The sequence below is a fragment of the Cavia porcellus genome, unplaced genomic scaffold, assembly GCF_034190915.1.
Source record: "Cavia porcellus strain 051 isolate PalLab524CR breed Dunkin Hartley unplaced genomic scaffold, mCavPor4.1 scaffold_16, whole genome shotgun sequence".
Lineage (NCBI taxonomy): Eukaryota > Metazoa > Chordata > Mammalia > Rodentia > Caviidae > Cavia > Cavia porcellus.
Genome location: NW_026947499.1, coordinates 32,949,661 through 32,970,271, shown reverse-complemented (window position 1 = coordinate 32,970,271; position 20,611 = coordinate 32,949,661). Strand labels below are relative to the sequence as shown.

Here is a 20,611-nt window from a genome sequence, read left to right as displayed (position 1 = left end):
TCTGCAGGTGAGCACAGTCATGTGCCAACATGATTATACACTTGGGCTAAGTACTGACATTTGAAGAACCTGGTCTATATCTCTTAATTTTATGCAAAATGAATGCAGACATAAAAACACCAAGTATTTCACAATTACTTTTTTTTCCTGCAAAAAGCACCTTCAGAGTTCAAGGATAGGTGGGGTACTCTGAACTGACAAGCAAAACATGCAGGCCAAGTACTCCAAGGATCAATACAGACTACTAGAACTATAGGTTCCTTTGTATATAAGTATCCTCCATTAGGAAAAGGAAATTAAACACAGCACAGAAGTAGGAAATTTAAAGGTAGAACATGAGGTAGGAGAATTGCTTTGAGTTCAAGCCAGCCTGAACTACACAGCAAAGCCCTAACTAAAAAAAAAAAAAAAAAAAAAAAAAATCCCTGTCTCAAAAAAAAGAGAGAACACGAGGCACGAAAGGCCAGAAGAGATACCAGCTAGTTCCCATCAGTGAATGTACCTTTGCCTGCAAGGGCCAGTGTCTCAGGCAGCCGCGGGAAGAAAACAAGGAGAAAAGGAAAGAGGAAACAGAAAACAAGTCCCTAGAGGAGGATGCAACCCCAACTAGGCAGTAGTCTAGATTCTCTCAAAGGCCACCAGCGAGGACTTCTAAAGGAAATAAAAGTCCTTAATGAGCAGGTCATTTGCAATACACTAAGAGAGAGAAGTCACAAGGACAATTACATTCTCTGAATAGACAAGAATCTTGGAGACTATTAACACACCAGGACTGTACGTCTGTTAGTTAAAAAGTTATTGCATTTTTTGTACCTGTCTGCACCTGAGTTTTGCCTACCCTAGGATGTGATCTCCCTGAGGATAGAGGTGGGGCTGACTCTTGAGATGCATAGATGCTGCTCCTGGTGGCTCCCATAGTATCTGGAACAATATCCTTAATATTAAAGTGTGTGGAGGCCTTAGAGGCACAGGACAAGAGTGTTTCAAGTCTGTTTCTACCTCCCAGACCATCCCTATCCCACTGCATCAGTCTAAGGAAGAGCTGTATGACTTTTCCTAAGATACAGGAGCAAGACGATAGCCTACCCTTAATCACTTAGTAAGCCAGCTACACAGTGGCAGATGGTAGAGATCCTAGGGATACATGGGCAACACAGACAGTATTCATACTTTTCATCCACCACTGAATGCAAGAAGAATCACCACTCTAGCACAATAATCTCTTTGACTATACAAACATTAATGGTTTAAATACAGTAAAACTGATGCTCAGGAAAATGGGCATGCTTATCTGGGGGTTTCATGTCTCCAGTGACAAAATTAATGAACTGTGAAGTTAAACTACTTCCTAGGAGCTGGGAGTGAAGCTCAGGGGTAGAGTGCCTGTCTAGCGTGTACAAGGTTATGAGTTCAATCTCTAACACCACACAAACAAATCATTTCCTAGATATAAGTAGGGTAAGCTACACTGTGATTGGCAGGTTACTCGATCTTTCTTTCCCAGACTGTAGTAAACTGTAGGAATGCTGCTTTATTCTCACGTTTTAGATGCAAAGAAACACAGCTGCCATGGATTTAGAAAGAACCAGCCTTCTTTAGGGGCTATAAGTCATGAAGCACAATATGGAGGTTTCTCCTGACCCCATGAGAAGTGACCAAACCAGCTAAAGGCACAGTCCTCTACTTCTCAATGGCTGCTGTACCCTAAGATTAAGTCCTTTGTCACGAGCCCCTTGAGCTCACCCTCTCTCCAAGGTGGTGATTTACCCAGGCCACTGGGCCACAGATGACTGGATGGTAGGGTCAGCCCCAAAACATGTGTGTCTTCAACTTTTGCACAGTCCCCAAAGCTATCAGGATGTCCCAAACCTCACCTGGGGTGCAAGATGTGGAACTAGGTGGGAAGGTCTTGCTGCTGCGGAGGGCAGACTGGTTTCGAGGACAACGAGGGCTCCGGGAGCTGATGGATACCACTTTCCCTGGGGGAGTTGCTGACTGTTCCTCCTGGGAAGGCCTCACTGAGGCATTTGTTTCTGGAGCCTAAATAGAAATGAGTCAAAAAGAAAAAAAAAAAGTGCATAAACTTACGAGGCATAGTGGTGTCTACCTATAATCCTTGCAATGTGGGAGGCTGAGGCACGAGGATCACAAGTTCAATCCAGCCTGATAAAACAATGACTTAGTGAAACCCTGCTTCAAAATTAAAAACAAAAAACAAAAAAATTAAAAAGATCTGGGGATGTAATTCAGTACAAAGTGCTGGTTCCTTCTGCAGTTCCTGGGCAGGAGGAGGGGTGTATTAGCACTCAAAAACCAGCTTTGAAACAAGCACCCCAAGGAGGAAGTGTGAGAATGATCTTGAGAATTTTGAAGCCATCATGGCCTAATTTTCCTGATATTAAACATCAGGGGTCAATAATGTCTGACCTTGGCATTGCTCAAAGTTACTCAGCAATTTGCCACTTTTAAAACTCACTAGACAAAGGAAGTACAAATCAGCAGTCTGTCAATAATGAAAGCAACTTGTATTTTTCTCAGGAGAGCCCTACATTATCTCTACTGCTTGAACATAGGCATGGGCATGATATCAGTGAGCAGTCCTATACACACAGGAAGGGAACAGGGCTCAAAATGTAAGGAGCAGATTCTGAATAATGTACAGACCACAGTCTGTTTTTTAAAAAAAGCCACAATCAGCCAAGGATTTAGCTCAGTGGCATAAACACCTGCCTGGCAAGCACGAGGTCGTGAGTTCAATCTTCCGTATTAAAAAAAATTTTAAAAAGAGACCACAGTAAGAATCCAGTGTATTAGCCTCTTCTGTCAAGAGGGAGGAGAAACAGATTTACTCCAGAGAAAAATATAGAGCCCAAGAGCACCCTGTTAGGTCAAAGACTCAACTGTCAGAGATCCTGGCAGAGACTTTTGCTGAGTTGTAGGACGCTGCAGAGATGCCTTACCCTGCAATTCCATCTCTGTTCTTGTTCTGGAACCATCACTACCCTGGGGAAACCATCACTACACTAATTAGAAGACTGAACCCTCAGCTCTTCACTCCTCTGTCCATAGCACTCAACACCAAGGTCCTTTTTTGAATCATCTTACCTTAGTACTCTGTATGTGCAGCTCACAGATCTCCTAGGGGCTCATTAACATAGTCTTTGAGCCCCACCCTAGACTCTGCATTTCTAACCAGTTCCAGTTGACAATGAGGCTGCTGATTCTTCTGAGTACTCTGCTGAGCTTGCTGCTCACCCTTCTCCACAATATTGTGCTAACATATCCTGCCAGGAATACTCAAGTGTTCCACATCTTCCACTGCCTCCCCCAGTGCACTTCAACCAGGCGACATCTCTCCATAAAAAGCCATACTTAAAAAACTCATAGCTCACTCATCTCAACAGCCCTACAACTTGGCTAGTTTAGGGGTTACCATCAAAATGCCTAGCCTTAGGGGCTCCTTTTCTTTTGGACCTGGTCATACTTTTCTTGATATTCCTGTGGGGCAGAGTCTGGCTCACTCACCAGCTTGGGGTTGACTTCTGTTGAGATGAGCTTCAAGAGGCAGCTCAGCAGGCGCTGCTCATGGAGGGTGGTAGGTGGGGAGCCTGGACGGGTGGCCCGGCCCTGCCCTCCAGAGGCTTGGCCCTCAGGACCTAACACAGCCAGCCAGTCATATTCCAGCTGCAGCTTGCTTGGCTTGCCCATCATGAGGTAGACTTCGGCCAGTGTAAGGCTTTCAGAGGTCTGCAGGCTCCAGCCCTCCTCACGTAGCTGCTGGGCCAACCGGCTTGCAGGGACTTCCTTTGGGGGCCTGGAAGTAGACTGTCCCTGAGGCAACAGAGGCTCTGAGGGGCTCCCTTTCTCCTGGGGCTCCTCTGTAGATGTGTCTGCCGGTTCTTTAGTGCAAACATCCAGCAGGAATCCAGGGCCAGGACCAGACTGAGGGTCTGGGCCAGAGATAGCAAGGTTGGCAGCTTCTCTGCCATTGAGGACAAGAGTCTCTGGGGAGGTGGCCCTGCCCAGTGGAGGCTGCTCACTCCTGGGCCGAGCATCTGCACAGCGGCACTGCTCAGGGATGATGAGGTCCTGACAGGACTTCAGATAGCGGGGCAAGGGGTCGAGGAGTGACAGTTCGTCCTCCAGGTCTGGGAGCTGGCTGTAGGCACACAGCAGGGACCCTGGATCTCCAGCAAGACCATCCCCACCCTCTGGAGGAGGCACTGCAGGAGTTTTCTCAAGATGCAGCAGGGAGTCCTGGTGCCCTAGGAGAGGCCTGTCGGGAGCATCCGGGCTGCTCAGACTAGGGGTGGCCCCCTCCCCAAGGGCACTCTCAGGGGAACTCTCTCCAGAGCTCTGTGAAGTATCAGTGGTGGGAGGGGGCCGCCCCCCACCCTTGCCTTCAGTGCTGCCCCTTGGGCACTTCACCTGGCCCCGGGCTGTACCCTGCCCACTTTGGATGCCCAGGATTTGGGCTGGGGGCAGCGAATGGTTGTCCTTGGCACTCTGCTTGCAGCGGCCACCCTCCTGCCAGTGCACTGTGCAGAAGGCCTTGGAGTGCACCACGCGAGCCACACCAGGCAGCGGTGTTAGTGTGCAGTTCTCGCCTGGGAATAGGTGAAGTGTAACCTTCTCTTGCATCTGCGCAGGGTTCATGCCCTGCAGCTGCCCCTCTTCAAGGGTCTTCCGCTGGGTGTACTGTCAAGGAACAATCTCCACCATACATCTATACCTTGGTCAAACTAGTCAGAGGCAATGGATTATAGACTCGTTCTACATGGTGGTATTGATGGCACCAACACCCATTTTTGGCATCCAATGGGGCTCAGATCTGTCCCAATGCCTGACCAAGGGGCTTTTCTTACACTACTAACAAACAATGCTGGCCCAAAAGCCTACCAAAAAAACAAGTGAGTCTAGGTTATTCCTAGGTCATGTTACACCGTCTCCTGGCAGGGTGATGTGGCAGCACAACATGAACTACGGAGAGCTGCCTATGGTTTGTACTCCACTGCAAGGTCAAAGGTTGGTCAAAATCCAGGGGACAAAGAGCTCCCATAGGACTCCATGGCAATGACAAGAAGTGAGGTTCTATTCTAAAAAGGGTGCAATTACAGAGTTTGGAAGGTTTGCTTTAGTTAGAAAAAGATACAATTCGCACTTCATGGAGTGCCCACTTCTGCTTCAAGAACTCAATGAGGCTGGAGACCTTTCTATGCAGCTCCACAATCATCCTACAGAAAGACAGAGAAGGCTGTTATAAAGGGGTAGGAGCCCTCAACTACCTGTGGCTGCAGTTGCTTTCACCTGTGACTGTCCATCCCAAGGCCATGTGGCAAAGAGAAGTGGGGCCACAGAAGGAGTAGCAAGGAAGAACCACCAGCAGGACCTCAGCTGCTTTTCCTAAAAAATATCCCTGTCTATTAAAATCACAATACATTCACATGAAGCTACAAGAAATAACACGGAGAGGGCAGGGCCTGGTGGTACATGCCTGTAATTCCACCATTTGGGAGGCTGAAGCAAGATGATTACCAAATTCCAGGCCAGCTTGAGCAAGTCCAAGACTAGCCTGAAGTACACAGTGACATCTCATCTCAAAAAAAAAAAAAAAAAAAAGTAGTATGGAGAGATCCATATATCATTCACCAGCGTGAGAACTCATACAGGATGTAAATGCTGATTCTATTACTAGCTGTTCTCTTAATGTCTTATGAGTTCAAGGGTAGGGTAGTCAATTAACCCTAAGAAAATCAAATGCAAACAAGGTGGGATGAAGCACTGACGCATACTACAATGTGGAAGGAACTCAATAACAGGGTATCTGTTGAGAGTAACCAGATACAGTTGATGTCTGCCTGTGATTCCACTGATATGGAAAGTCTAGAAGAAGCAAATTACCAAAACAAAAAACAGACTACCAGGACTTAGGGAGAGGCAAGCATCAGGGAGTGATTGCTGACAACACAGTGTAAAGTACATAGTGGTGGAGGTGGCACAATATTGTGAATGCTCTAAACACTGCTAAACTGTTCAAATTTTCAAGTGGCTATAATACATTTTAGGCTGTGGAACGTTTTCCTCAATTAAAAAAAAAATATGGGGCCCAGGATACAGCTTTTGCTCAATTAAAAAAAAAATGTAGGGCCAGGGATATAGCTTTTCCTCAATTAAAAAAAAATGTAGGGCCAGCCATATCGCTCAGGGACCTGGCAAGCACAAGGTCCTAACTTCAATTCTCAGTTCCTTTCCCCAAACCCCCCTAAAAAAAGTATAAATGGAAACGATAATGCTTCATGCATAAATTAGACAAATGTTTGGAAAGTCGGAGAAAGGGGAATGTGGAGGGTTCACAGGGGCTCTATAACCACTCAATCTTTATACCAAGACATCATCTTATAGCTCCCATCTGTTATCTAAAACCCTGCTTAGGGACAGAACCAATACAATATCTTAAGGTCTTACAGGTGGTTTGATTACAACACCTATGACAATGCCACATCCAGATACTGTCCTCATCAGGCATGGTGCATGACTGTAATTCAAGCATTCAGGAGGCTGAGGCAAGAAAGTCACCAAAAGTTCAAGGCCACTCTGAGCTATATAATAAGCTCAAGGCCAGTCTGAACTGCTGCTATGCTATGCTGTGCTATGCTACGCTGCTTTTCAGCATATACAATGCTACGTTTTTTCAGCACAGCAAAAAACACCATAACAAAATAAAATGCAAAACAGACTCTGTCCTCAGGTGATGAAAGAGGACTGTGTTGAGACTATTTACCAGAATTTCCCTCAGTAACCCAAACACAAATACTGTGGTGCATGTGTCATCCAACTCATCCCCCTATTCTGACCCCAGAAGCCTGCATCACCTGAGGCGTGGGTTCTGGGCAAGGCTCTGCACGCGGGCCCAGGCATGGTTGTTCCGTGGTTGTAGCTCTACAGGGACTTTTAAGGGTAGGCGCACTGGCTTCTGGTCCTCTTCATCACTCAGGCCTGCAAAAGGAGAGACCATGAAAGTCTAGCACAGATTAAGCTTGAGGCAGAAAGCAAAGTGTTTCATTGAAAACCAATACAATGAAAGCAGTGTGGGCAGACTGTCTTGTGATTAGACACAAGGAAATTAGAGAAGAAACTCAATATGGTCACCTGCATCTTTGCCAAGGCAAAGCCATGGACCAGCCACAAAGAGGCTATAATAGACTCACTCCCACAAGGCTGATTCATTTATCAGAATATAGCCATGACTTTTGAGTTAAACTGGACTCAGTGAGTGAAAATGAGTTTTCAAATTGAAAGACTGTCAACTGATAGAACTGGGATGGAGTAAGGGTAGGCAAAAAACACCTGCCAACAACTCAGCCTGTCCACCATGAAACGGGACAAAAATGCCAAGTGAGCTACAAGTCAGCCTTTCCTTTAGTTACCCACCATCAGGATCACAAAGCTTCTTCAGGGCTCGGCACATGGGTGCTTTGATCCGCAGGTTTCTTCCTTTGTATCGTACTGTAGTAGCCCTGAAAACAGTTTGGAAAAGATGCTGAGATCTCTGAATGAGTGGAAGTGAGGGAAGACCAATGTGTCTGAGATACATCAAGTGGGAGCAAGAGGGCCCCAGGCGAGGGCCAGCCCTAAGCAAGTTTTCACACTGTCCCCATGTAACTACCCAGGATGGTATGTAGAGGCAACAAGCAGCACTGTGCCTCTAGACATCTAACACTCCCTGACTAGTGGAAGACTTCTGTTTACAGGAAATGTATCATACCTCTTACATCTACCACTATGAAGCTGCAGACAGCTGCTCTTCTTTCCACCTATTCCATTTCCATGTACTCCTCCTACTTGGGGCCTCAGAACAGAAGCTATCAAACTAACCCTATGTGATCTCCATGTGAGCTCTTCCATCTGCCTCTACATAACCTCTATGTGATCTCTTTATGATCAACCCGCCACATCAATGTTGTACTCCATTCCTCTGGCAAGGACTGTGTACTAGCAGCCAGAGAAGGATGTCACAGGCTCATGCTGAGTCCTCAGGCTGGCCCCAAATCTGTCTGCCCAACCTGCGGGGGATTACAAGAGCATGAATTAAAGATTAAAATGGTTTCTTCTAAAAAACACAGCTGAAATGCTTCATAAATGCTCAACACAGAGGACATGGGAGACTCAATAAACATAGATCTTTTTAGTTAGATGTGGTGCCAAATGCCTCAGCACTCAGGTGGCTGAGGCAGAACTACAAGTTTGAAGTAGGCCTGGGACACTTAGTAAGTTCAAAGCCAGGCTGACCTACAAAGTGAGACCTTTCACAAATAAGCAAGGTCTTTTTTCTTTTGGATTACATCAGTGGTACATTTAGGTATATAATGACTACATTTATTATAGGAAATTTGTACCTGTACATGATATAACTTGATTCTTTTTTTTTTTTTTTGTCTTTTTGGGACAGGGTCTCACTATGCAGTTCAGGCTGGCCCTGAGCTCATTTTGTATCCCAGGCTGGTATTAAACTTGCAACAATCCTCCTGCTTCAGCCTCCCAAGTGCTGGAATTACAGGCATGAGCCACCACGCTCTGCTTGATTCTTTTTTTAATCCCCATCCTCCTCCCTACCTTCAACCCCTCTTTCGCTTTTTCCTTCTTTTATCATTTCCTTTCTTTTCCCCACCCCTTTCCCTAGTTCCCCATTCCCACTTGAACATTTTTTTCCTATTTCACAATATCTATTATATATTTTGGTTTTTATTTACACTTTAAGTTTCTTGCAACAGAAAAACAATGCAGTATTTACATGTGTATCCACTTAAGAGTATAGTCTCAAGGAGCATGTATTTACCGAAAACTGCTTCAAGCTTATCCTTTTTTATGGAAGAGTAGTACTCCACTGCATGAAAAAAACCTCATCTTGTTCATCCTATCATTAATTGATAGGCATCTGGGCTGCACTATTTTCAAGATTTAGCTATTACAAACTGTGCCTCTAAAAATATGGGTGTGCATACATCACTGTGGCATGATGCTGTTAATTCTCTTAGGAAGATACCAAGAAGAGGAATAGTAGGGTCAAATGGAACCTCTACTCCTAGCTTTTTGAGGAATCTCTACATTGATTTCCACAGTGGTTGCACCAGTTTATATTCTCACCAACAGTGCAGAAGGGTTTTCCTACAACAGGTCCAACACTTGTTATTCATTTGTTTTTTGGGTTTTTTTAAATTGGTACCAAGATCTAACTCAGGACTGCCTGCTTGCAAGGCAGGTGCTTATGCCACTGGGGTAAATCCCCAGCCCCTATTCATTTGTTAATAGCCATTCTTTCTGGAGTGAGATAGGATGTCAGCATTGTTTTAATTTGCATTTCTCAAATTACCAAAGATATTTAACATTTTTTCACATGCTTATTTTCTATTTTTTCATTTAATAAGTGTCTATACATTTCAGATGCCCAATTTTGGATTTGGTCTTTAAATCTGGGGGGGGGGTGTCTGAGTTTTTTGAGTTCTTTATATATTCCAGATAGCAGTCCTTTATATGAGAATTTTCCCACACTGTGAGTTGTCTCTTTAGTACGTTGGTGATTTCTCTAACTGCAAAATCTTTTTAATAAGATGAGATTCCAGTTGATGATTCTGTGTAATATTTCTCCTGCAGTCTGGACTTGTTTATAAAGTCTTCCTACACCAAAGTCTTCAAGAGTTCTACCCATTCTATCTTCCAGCAGGCTTGGTGTTTCTGTTTTAATATTTAGATTTTTGATCCATTCTGATTTTAGTTTAGTGCATGGTGATAGATATGGGTCTAGTGTTAGTTTATAGCATGTAGAAAGCCAGTTTTTACAGCACTGTTTGTTGAGACTTTCTTCCGCTGAAGGTGCTTGGCTCCTTTGTCAAAGATAAGGCAACTGAGTGTGTATGGAGTTGTTTCTACATTTTCAATCTGTTCCACTGATCCTCAGGTTTGTTTTATGCCAGTACCATGCTGTTTTTATCACAGTAGCTTTGAAGTATAATTTCAAGTCAGGGATTATGAGGACCCCTGCCTTGCCTTGATTGCCCAGAATTTCTTTTGGTTTTCTAGGTCTCTTCTGGTTCCAAATGAATTTTAGAATTGTTTTCAGTATTTCTATTAAATATATTTTTAGTATTTTGAGTGGGATTGCATTACATCTGTAAAACAATTTTGGAAGTATGGCCATTTTCACTATATTAGTTCTTCTTACCCAAAAACAAGTGATGTTTCCATTTCTAATATTCTCTTTAATCTCCTCGTTCACAGTACTATTGGTTTTTAATGTAGAGGTCTTTTACTGCCTTTGTTAGATTGATTCCTAGGTATTTCATTTTTTTGGATGCTGTTGTGAAAAGTGTTGCTTCCGTAATTTCTCTCTCAGTGAGTTTGTTATTTGTGTACAGGAAGGCAATTGATTTTTGAGTGTTGTCTTTATATTCAGATATGCTACTGAATTTCGTTATTATCTAGAAGTCTTTTGGTAGAGTTTCTGGGGTCCTCTATGTAGAGTAACATGTCATATGCAAATAATAATTTGACTTCAGCCTTTCCTATCTGTTATGATTTGATGCACATCCCAAGATTCGTGTAGTCACGGACGTGGATGAATCTAGTATTTGTTATTGGTTCATTGTCTAGCTCTGGGATTGATGATGTAAGTGCAGGGGTGGGTAGCTGGCATATAATATAAGGGAGAAGAGGAGGCGTGTTTTCCCCAAATGACCTTTTTACTCTTGTTCCTTGCAGCCACCATAAACAGTTGCCCCTTAGCCATGCCACCTTGCCTTGTGGCCAGGTGAGTATGAACTGAAATCTCACAAACTGTAAGCTAAATAAACCTTACATTCCTTTTATTTTGCCCGGTATTTTGTTTCTGCAACAAGAGAAAAGTAACCAAGACATTATTCTTACTCCTTTTATTTCATTCTCTTGTCTAATCACTCTAGCTAATATTTCCAGAACTATATTGAATAAGAGAGACAGTGGATATCCTTGTCTTGTTTCTGATTTTAGAGTGAAAGCTGTTTAAGTTTTTGTCCATTTAGTATGATGTTGGCTGTTAAACAAGGTCTTTTTAACAGTAACAGCCAAATGAGGAATGGGAAAGATAACTAAGACTGGGCCTGACCAGACTCTGATGTCTTGTTGCTTTTGCTCTGTGCCCTGTGATTTTTTGCTTGCTTTAAAATTGAGAAATAAAAAATGAAGTCACCTTGACTGGAGTTTCTGACTTGAGTAGAACACAAAACCCCAAGGTGTGGATCCCACACAAAGTCCGTAGCTCGAGATGCCCAGAGTGATGGAGCAATGTGCGTTTATATTTTACACAGTGCTTCAGGTGTGTGTGTATTATTTTATGCTTCAGCCAACATTTTTGACTGATCCATTCCCAGTTGTGATTATGTCTTTTAAAACAGATCCTTCTTTATTTGTTCAATTTCTGTAAGAACTCTGCTTAAAAAAACAAACAAACAAACAAACAAAAAAAAACTGATGGGGCTGAGGGATTTAGCTTAGCAGCATAAGCACCTGCCTGGCAAGTGCAAGGTCGTGCAAACCTTGGTACCAAAAAAATAAAAAAATAAACTATGGCACATACACAGGTAGAATGTCATTCTAAAGACATGCAAAAACTTCGTATTACATCTCTACAAATTTATTATTTATATCTGTACCTTTATAAATGTAAATTTATTTTTCATTAGTATAGTACATTTTGTGATACATAGTGAATACATTCACCATGGGGAATTGGTATATATATTGTATTGTGGGCGGGCAGGGTTTCCCTATGTAGTTCAAGCTGGTCTTAATTCACTGTGTAGCGCAGGATGGCTCCATCTCTCCCCTTATACCCTCCCACTCCATTCTTAGTTGCCCTTCCCATCTCAGAAAGATCTATAACCCTTTTTCCTATCACCTATCTTTTATTTTGCTCTTTATATTATTTTATACTTTGGGTTTCTCATATAAGAGAAACCATTCAATATATAAACATGTAAATGTAAATTTCCTAAGGAAAAAAATTTATTAGGATACACATGAATTTTTCTGGCAAAGGTAATGAGAAGTGTTTGCACTATTTGAAAATCTTAAGAGAATGTATTTACGAAAGACTATATTCTAAGAAAATACAGTTTAAAATTGGAGATTAGAATGCGAACTACGGGCTGGGGATTTAGCTCAGTGGCATAAGTGCCTGTCTTGCAAGCGCGTGGTCGTGAGTTTGATCCCTGGTAGGAGGGGTGGGGGGATGCAAAGTATGACTTAAAACACAACAAACACAAGAGTGCCTCTCTCTGTTGACTTCCCACAGACTAACTGAAAAAGCAGCCCAATCATACACATGTATAGGACAAGACAGTTAGCTCTAGCAGCCTCAGACAGGTGGAAAGGATGACACCACAACTGCTGCCTCTTCTCTGAAAATGAATACAGCTTTAATTTCAGCAACATAGAATGTCAATACTGTACACAGTGCATTTCATCACTGCTTTCAAAACCTTTAAGGCTTTACGCAAACAGTGAGTGCAACAAGGGAGACAACATCTGAGTACAGGCATGTGACACAGCAAGTTTAATGATTCCTTATGCCACGGGAGCTACAATTCCATCTATCCATTCATTCATCTTCTTTTCTATCTGTCCATACACTCATCTCTCCATCTATTTACCTACCCATGCATCTACGCATTTATCTAGCCACTCTTTTATTTACCCATCCTTCTCACTTTTGTATTCATTTATCCATCGAGTCATCATCTATCCAGCAATCTACTTATCTATCCATCTATCCATTTCATCCACATACCCTTCTATCCACTTACTCACCTACCTATCTATCCATCCATCCATCCTCTCATCTGTTCAAACATACCCTCTACTTCATTATTCTATCCATACCTCTCATCCATTCACCTTCTATCCATCCATTCACACATCTGACCACCTATCAATTCACGCTAGCCGGAGAGCTTCCAGCCCCTATTCACTTTTGGTGAGGAGGAGTATCAGAATTCAGGACCTCACATTTGTCAGACAGACACTGTGCCACTAAACTGTAGCCCCAACTCCAAGAAGGAGTAATTTAAAGAAAATGAGTCTCAAAGTAACAACATATTCTATATAGTCAAATTCCTAAACCACCTTAGTACAGGTGAAAGTCCCAGATGATGTATCAGAGCTGTTCTACAAATGATGTTGGAGTAGGGTCACAGGCAGAACATTTTTAAAGAATAGTTATGAAGTGTGGAGTCAATTCCCCAACAATGTCCTCTAATAAAAGGTTTTGGGAAAAAAAGGGCTTTTTTGCTCATTCTTTTGTGCGGCCCAGACACACAAGACTTTAACAATGGGAGGTATTCCATCATGTGCCAGCAGTGTTTACAATCATCAGTTTCTCCTAACCTGCTACCCTGTGACTTCCTTTACTTCCTTCAGCAACTGAGTACACTTACTTTTAATATCTGATAACCACTCTTAGATTTACAATTCTTGTCCTTTTCTCCTAAATAGGAATTCCATGATCAGACTGAGGCTGGGGCACTACACAAGGTCAACGGCCACACTCAAGCTCTTCTGACCCCTAGAAACTGAAAGACAAATAGGCTAGGATGCCCTGGGCCACAGAGATTAAAGAGGGACTGTCTGTCAAGGACAACTTGCATTCTCCTTGGAGGTAGAAAACACAGGAAACACAAGGTCAGAGTGTGCATGTCTCCAGGGGATCAGTAACAACAAATAATAGACTTCTCTGCATAGTAGAACCTGGGTTTCTTTTTTGGGTATGAGATTATTTTCTTCCCTGCACAGCTACTGGATAAATCTAATCAATAATGCTACATTCTATGTATGCCTGAGTTTATGAACAATGTAATGGGATTTCATTTTAGTTTAGAGCATTTCTCAACTCACTTACTTCTGAATTTAATTTTATAACTGAAAGAAGATTCACAGTTAACATAAGGTTCTGCATGAGAAGCATGGACAGGAGGAACTCCAGTTGCTTTTGGTCTTAAATCAAGAAAAAGTTTTAAGACACATCTTACTAGTATTTTCCTCTTTCTATTCTACACTTAGAGCATTTTTTGTCCATAGTTAAACACTAAAGTATGAACCAGGCCCAGCAACTACTCTGGGGGTAGAGGCAGGATGACTGAGTATTTGAAAACAGCCTGGGTGATGTGTACTGAGACTGTCTCAAAATAAAATAAAAGACTGGGGATGCAGCATAGAGGTACAGCACTTGCCTAGCATGCATGAAGTCCTGGGTTCAATCCATAATACCAAAGAAAAGGAAAAACCTGAAATCCACTGAGGAAAGAACAGACGCATAAGTTGATGGGATGGCATAGAGGGTCCAGCAGCATAGTCATACAGTATTGTCAGCTGATCTTTGACAATGGGGGAACAGTATCCCAGTACATAAAGGTTATCCCTTCAGATCGCACTGGAACAAACTACATCCACAGGCAAAAAACAAGTCCTTGCCTAAACTTCCTGTCATGAAGAAAAGTTAAGTCAAAGTGGATCACATACTTAACTGTAAAACTATACAGCAACTTGGAGAAGGAGTAGGGGATGCTGGGAACTGAACCTAAGACCTTCTCATTGAGCTACATGTCCAGTATTTATCTTGCAAGTATTTATCTTACTAAGCCCCTAAATTGCTAAGGCTGGCAGGCTAGACTCAAACCTGGAATCCTCCTGCCTTAGCCTCTTAAGAGTGTGGGGATTACAAGCATGCACTAAATGGATATAAGGATACACAGGTGAATGTCTTTGTCCATGGATTAGAGAGAGTACTTAAGACACTGCACTGAGAGCACAAACCATAGGAAGAGCTAACAAATAAGACATCACAAGCTAAAGACCCCTGCTCTGTGAAATGCATCTCTCTGAGATGCTACTATCCACCTACTAGAAAAAAATCATAAAGTAAAAATACCAAGTGCTGGAGAATGTGAGAACAACTACAATAGGTTGTGGCAAACAATTTGGTAGGTCCTTATGCTGTCCATCTCTTCCCTATGTGAGTTACCCAGATGAAATGAAAACCTACATTCACAAAAAGCCTGGTAGAAGCCAGCTATGGTGGATTACACACATGTAATCCAAGCACTCTAGGAGGCTGAAGCAGAACTGCAAATTCAGGAGCAGCCTGGGCAATTTACTAACTTAATAACACATCCATTTCAAAATAAAAGCTGGGATGAGGAGCTAGAGAGGCAGCTCAGTGTAAAAGCCCTAGGTTCAATCCCAAGTATGAGAGTAAAGGTGGGAGGTAATGAAGGATTGGTCACTTACTTATAAAGAACCCAGTGTCTCTCTAAGCTGTACAGACGAATAGGCATATCCACACCATGGAACCCACTTGGTATGAGACAGTAATGTGTGTGGCTCTGCAGAGAACACCTGAGAATCTCAAGCAGAAATGGCTTGATGGCTGAAGCCATGAGGTTAAGTAATGATTCCATTCAGACAGCTTTCTGAAAAAGGCAAACTATAGGATATGGAAGGCAGCAACAGGGTGGCATGGGGCGCATTACCTGTTTTGCGCCTAGATAGCACTCTAATAATTATTTTCTCATCACTAGGACAAAATATCTGATATCTACAACTAAAAAGAGGAGAAGGTTTAATGGCTCATGGTTTAGGGGATTAGCACTATAACTGGCTGGCTCTAAGGCAAAGTAGAATGGTGGAAGGGCACTGGAGAGGAAAGCTGCTTATATCATGGCAGGTAGGAAGCAGAGAAAGAAGAATAGCTTGGGGAGGGAGATATACCCTTAAAAGGCACATCCCAGTGACACACCTCTTCAAACCAGACCCTACCTTCTAATAGTATATCCATCATTATGTGTCAATCCGTGCAAGAAAAGAGCACCCTATCATCCAATCACCTCCCAGAGCCCTCCACATGAAAATTCGAGAGGGCATTTATTATGGCTTATATGTAGACGGCCTCCCAAATCCTTAGGCAATCATAGGTGGTACTTTTTCAGAGGTGGCTAGATCTAGGGTGTATGATTCTGGGATTAAGGTGCCCTTCCTTGGCATCACCCACAAGGCTGGATGAGATAAGAGAGGTAGGGTCTACTGCTGCTGCTACTTCTGCTGCCACTGCTGCTGTTGGTTGCTGCTTGCTCCCTTTTGTCTGCCCTGTCACACCATGGACTGTTTCTCCTCTGTAACACCCCCCTACCACGGAGCCAGTCAACTATAGACTAAAATTTCTAGAAACTGAGGTAAAATAAACCTTTTCTCCTTTAACTTTGGGTTTAAGGTATTTTGTCTCAGAAACAACAACAAAAAGGGAAATCCTAGATCTAAACCATCATAAATGCTCTACTAAGCTATACTGCCAGCCACTTTTTTTTTGGACTCAAGGTCTCATTTGAGTTGCCCAGGTAAGACTTGAACGTACAGTCCTCCTTGCAGCCTCTCTCAGTACTGAGATTACAGCTATGTACCACCACACTCAGCTCTGCTCTGTGCACTGACTGTGACAGTAGCTCCAAAACTCCATACATTTATTAAATTTAAAGCTATGTTATAAAGAGGCCAATATGATGGAGACAATGAAAGATCAGAGGTAATCAAGGGTTGAGGAGAGGCAGCGATGAATACAAAGAACACGGGGGATTTCTAGAGCAAAAAAAGTACATAATGATGGAAATGTATCATGCATTTGTCCAAACTTTTAACATGTTCAACACGTGAGAAGGGAGCCCTAAGGTCTATTTGGATGATGGCAATGTATCAGTGGAAGTGCACAAGCTGTAACCATACTAACATAAGATGGTAGTGGGGAGGGTGTTGAATACTGTACTCTCTACCAAATAGTGAAAGATATATGCTGAAGTATTAAACAATGAATATCTATACACAATCCTTCCAACGTACCCCAAAACCTATTCTCCACAGGAAACCAGTAACAGTTTCACCCAGTGCAAATCTCTCTCATTTCACCACCTCACCAGCTTGCTGAGGTAGCAAGGAGACCACTGAAGCGCTGTGTGAGGTGCAGAGTGGAGCTGCTTGCACTCTAGCCTAGGCTCTGTACCTCATGTATCCCCTCAGGTTCTTCTTTCTTTTCACCTTCTCAAGTCCTTAGCTTAAACACCACCATCCAAGAAGGCAAGGTAAGATCCCTGTCCCAGGGTCAGACCTGTCTGTGCTTATCATCATGCCAGAACCACTCAACTGCATAACCAGCATCTATCCTTATGCTTAGCAGTCAAGATATTTCAGGACACAAGGACATACTATGTAAGCTTTCTGCCTCTTCACCTCTATGGCTACAAGCAGAAATCTCTCCATGGACGGTGGCATGTTGGACTGGGTCATCAGTACCTTTCTGAGGAACAGCAAGGGTAAGGTTAGTTGTTGGAGCCTGAAAAGCCAGTTAAAGGCCCTAAGTAAAAGTAGAAAATCCTAAAAGATTTTTTAGTGGCAACAGACACATTTCTCAGCCATAACCAAGCTTTCAACATGGCCAGGAATCAGGGCTGACTTGTCCTGCCACTTGCTGCACACATCCTTACATTACCAAGTTCCTTAGTTGCACCTATGACTGTTAAAAAACAAAAAAATAAAGGCTATCTTCTCTGTCTTTTCAAACAGGTGCTATACACAAGTCAGGTGAGCCTCACTAATAATGGCCTAAGAAAAAGGGCACTCAATCCCTTCATTCAACCAATGTACTACCTTTTAGGACTTCTCTTATATCACTACACTATGAAGAGCACAGTCAACCATGGTGGCCAACACCAGCTAGTAACTCAGCCACTTGAGGGACTATGTGTCAGATGTCTGCATAGCAGGAAAGGTACTTCACCTGGCCCAGTCCCAGTCCTGGCTTTCTACATGCTGCACATGTCTAGTCCTGGAGACAAAGAGCTGGCTTCATTCCATGAATTTTGATACAAAAGGTCAAGATTTGCCAGCAAATTGCAATATAGTTTGCTAGTGAGAAGGTAACATCACAGCCCTCAATGCCTGAGAGTTTCCACCTTTTAGAGAAGATTCCTCACATGTGCAAATGCTGCTCAATCTCGCAGAAGGAGAAGGTGTAAAGGAAAAAGGTGGGTTCTGAGCCAAGGTGGGGGCAAGGGGCAAGGCAATCCCATCCAATAATCTCCCACAAGCATGGCTAGGCTAGCATTCCAAAATCTGATGGGCCCTATTTCTGAGACCAGTTCTATTTTGGGGTCCTCCATTCATTTTTAAAGCTACCTGGCATGGTATCCAGTCATGGCTCTTTCACATAGCAATGATATAACCTCATTCCTGCCAGGTCTGATTCCTAACAGGGCAGTTTGCACAAATAAAGCCTCGGAAACTCGACGCTGGGACAGGTGTAGAGTTGAAAATCAGCCATTTGCCCCATGATGCATGGTTCCAGGGAGTTATACTCTAAGCTTGTGGGAGATGCTGAGGTGGCCACAGGTGTGGCAAGGCCATGTCCAGCAGACAGACTGCCTAATAAGTCCATGACAGCACAAATGATTATGACCAAACACTTGGGGTTCAAGGAACAGGGACAGAGCCCTGGTGGGTTAGTGTTGGAAGATGGCTGAGGGACATGGCAGCTACCACTGAGGGTACATCACACTAGGTTAATACCCCACACATACAGAATTCAGGACTGTGTGGCTGGGCTGCATCTTACATAGTCCCTTGGCCTGAACAAGGGGAAATTTGAGAGGCCTGCAGTGGGAGACACGGCCAGAATGGCTAAGCCACTTCCAAAACTTCCAACCTTCTGACCAAGCCAGGTGGCAGAGCAAAATACACTAGGGGCACAAAATTAGAAGCTCCCAGATGGTGAGACTTGCAACAAAGATGCAGACACAAGGGATGAGTAGAACTGGAGTCCTTCACCCAGGAAAAGTGACAGAGGTCCCAGAAGGAGTTGACTAGTCACAAAAGAGGCAGACATCTCACACATAGTCCCTCAAGTGGCTGAGTTACTAGCTGGTGTTGGCCACCATGGTTGACTGTGCTCCTTTAGAGACAAAAAAGTTAACAAATACCACTAGGGTGACCTCAGAGTAAACTATGGGTGGTTAAAGAACTGGAAAGAAGCTCAGGATACCAACAACTCACTGCCCTGGGGACCAACTCAGGATACTATCAGAATGAGGACAAGTAGAAGGCCAAGTACAGTCTAGGCCAGCAGTCCATGACAGTGCACAGGAGACACTTGGTGAAGGGCCGGGTAAACTACCTTTCATACAGCAAGTACTGGTACATGTGGCATCTCCTGGAGTAGAAACAGTCAATAGCAACTGAGGCTGAGCAGGTGACAACTGAGCAAGCAGGAGCCTGGCAGCTTATGATGCTCTGAAGACATTTAAGCTATGGAGTAGAGCAGCATGAATGAAGAGGAACAGAAAATCAGACGGAGCATGGGCTTTGGGACAGGAGTCATAATCAGTGAGCAAAACGGACTGGAAAAAGTCATTGGAAGTGGGCCAGAAAACCAGCGAAAACACAATGGGAAGGAAAGGCTTTCAAGTAGCCAGGAAACCAGCACATGCAAGCACAGAGAGAAGGGAAGAAGGAAACAAGACTGGGGATATTTCCACACCCGGGCTGAACATCTTCTGTGTGAACAAAATGGACACCTGAGAGGAAAGCAAGTTTTGAGTTCTGAGGGTCCTCACTGAGAAAATATTTTTAACTTCCAGAACATATTTTTAATTTCCAGATTTCAGTGAATCAATGTGAGTGTTCAAAACGAACAAATACAATCTGATAATACTAGTACTTACCCAACCTGAATGAGCTCATTCAACTTCGTAGCATTCTTGTCATCCATACCTTTAAATGGAAAATACATAAATGAGATCATGGGGTAGTCAGGATCAAAACTATTTGATTCTCAAACATTATCTTCAAGACTCAAATCCTGCAACTGAATACTTGAGGTTTTCCAGAATAAAACCTCTGTAGTAGCTGCATCTATTTCTGAGAGGCCATTCAGAAAGTCCACTACCCAAGAAGAACTTCACTAGCCCACATATCTCAGCCTGCCTGAAGATCTCCCTTTTGCCACTTTCTCAAAGGTCCATCTGATGACCTCTCCCAGTTTTTCCTAATCCCCTGATACTACTAAGTTGTGATTTGGTCTGGAATGGTGTTTTTAGTGATTGTTTTCTATAGGTACCACACCAAATTTGTGCACAATTTTCCTGCTGGGCTCTACATTCAATGGTGTCCACATGTGAACTCTCGGGTGTATAGGTTGGAATCCACACTACCCCAGAGCCTGCAGAATAATGTGTCCACCACCGTAATAGTTGATTAGAGCAGACACCCCACTTCTTCTGACCTCACTACTGTCAAGGAAAATGTGCAGGAAAGCAAGGTAGTAAGAAGTTAGTGGGAGAAGCAAAAACAAAAGCAGAGGAAGAAGAGGAGGAGGGAGAAGTGGAATAGGAGAAGAAAACTAAGCTAGTAAAAGAATCCACCCGAAGCCATTTATTTGCTCACTGCAAAATCCTTCATTTCCTTGAAGTCTCTGCTTTCTTAGGGTATGGAGTTGACAAACACACAGCCAAAAACAAAGATGAAATCATATAAGCAACTAGCTAGA

The 20,611-nt window shown here is 43.2% G+C and overlaps 1 protein-coding gene across 5 annotated transcripts in view; it reads right to left on the bottom strand.

Annotated features, from left to right (window-relative positions):
- Cramp1 (cramped chromatin regulator homolog 1) overlaps positions 1-20,611 on the bottom strand; it is a 68,481-nt gene that overhangs the window by 14,711 nt on the left and 33,159 nt on the right. For all 5 annotated transcript variants that reach the window (XM_013141839.3, XM_013141836.3, XM_003478451.5 and 2 more), the window contains exons 6-11: positions 19,788-19,836; positions 7,432-7,517; positions 6,873-6,996; positions 5,153-5,234; positions 3,526-4,689; positions 1,875-2,040 (exon numbers count right to left, since the gene is read on the bottom strand). In XM_013141839.3, coding sequence (XP_012997293.1) covers positions 1,875-2,040; positions 3,526-4,689; positions 5,153-5,234; positions 6,873-6,996; positions 7,432-7,517; positions 19,788-19,836 — 1,671 coding nt within the window. The remainder of the gene's footprint in view (positions 1-1,874; positions 2,041-3,525; positions 4,690-5,152; positions 5,235-6,872; positions 6,997-7,431; positions 7,518-19,787; positions 19,837-20,611) is intronic.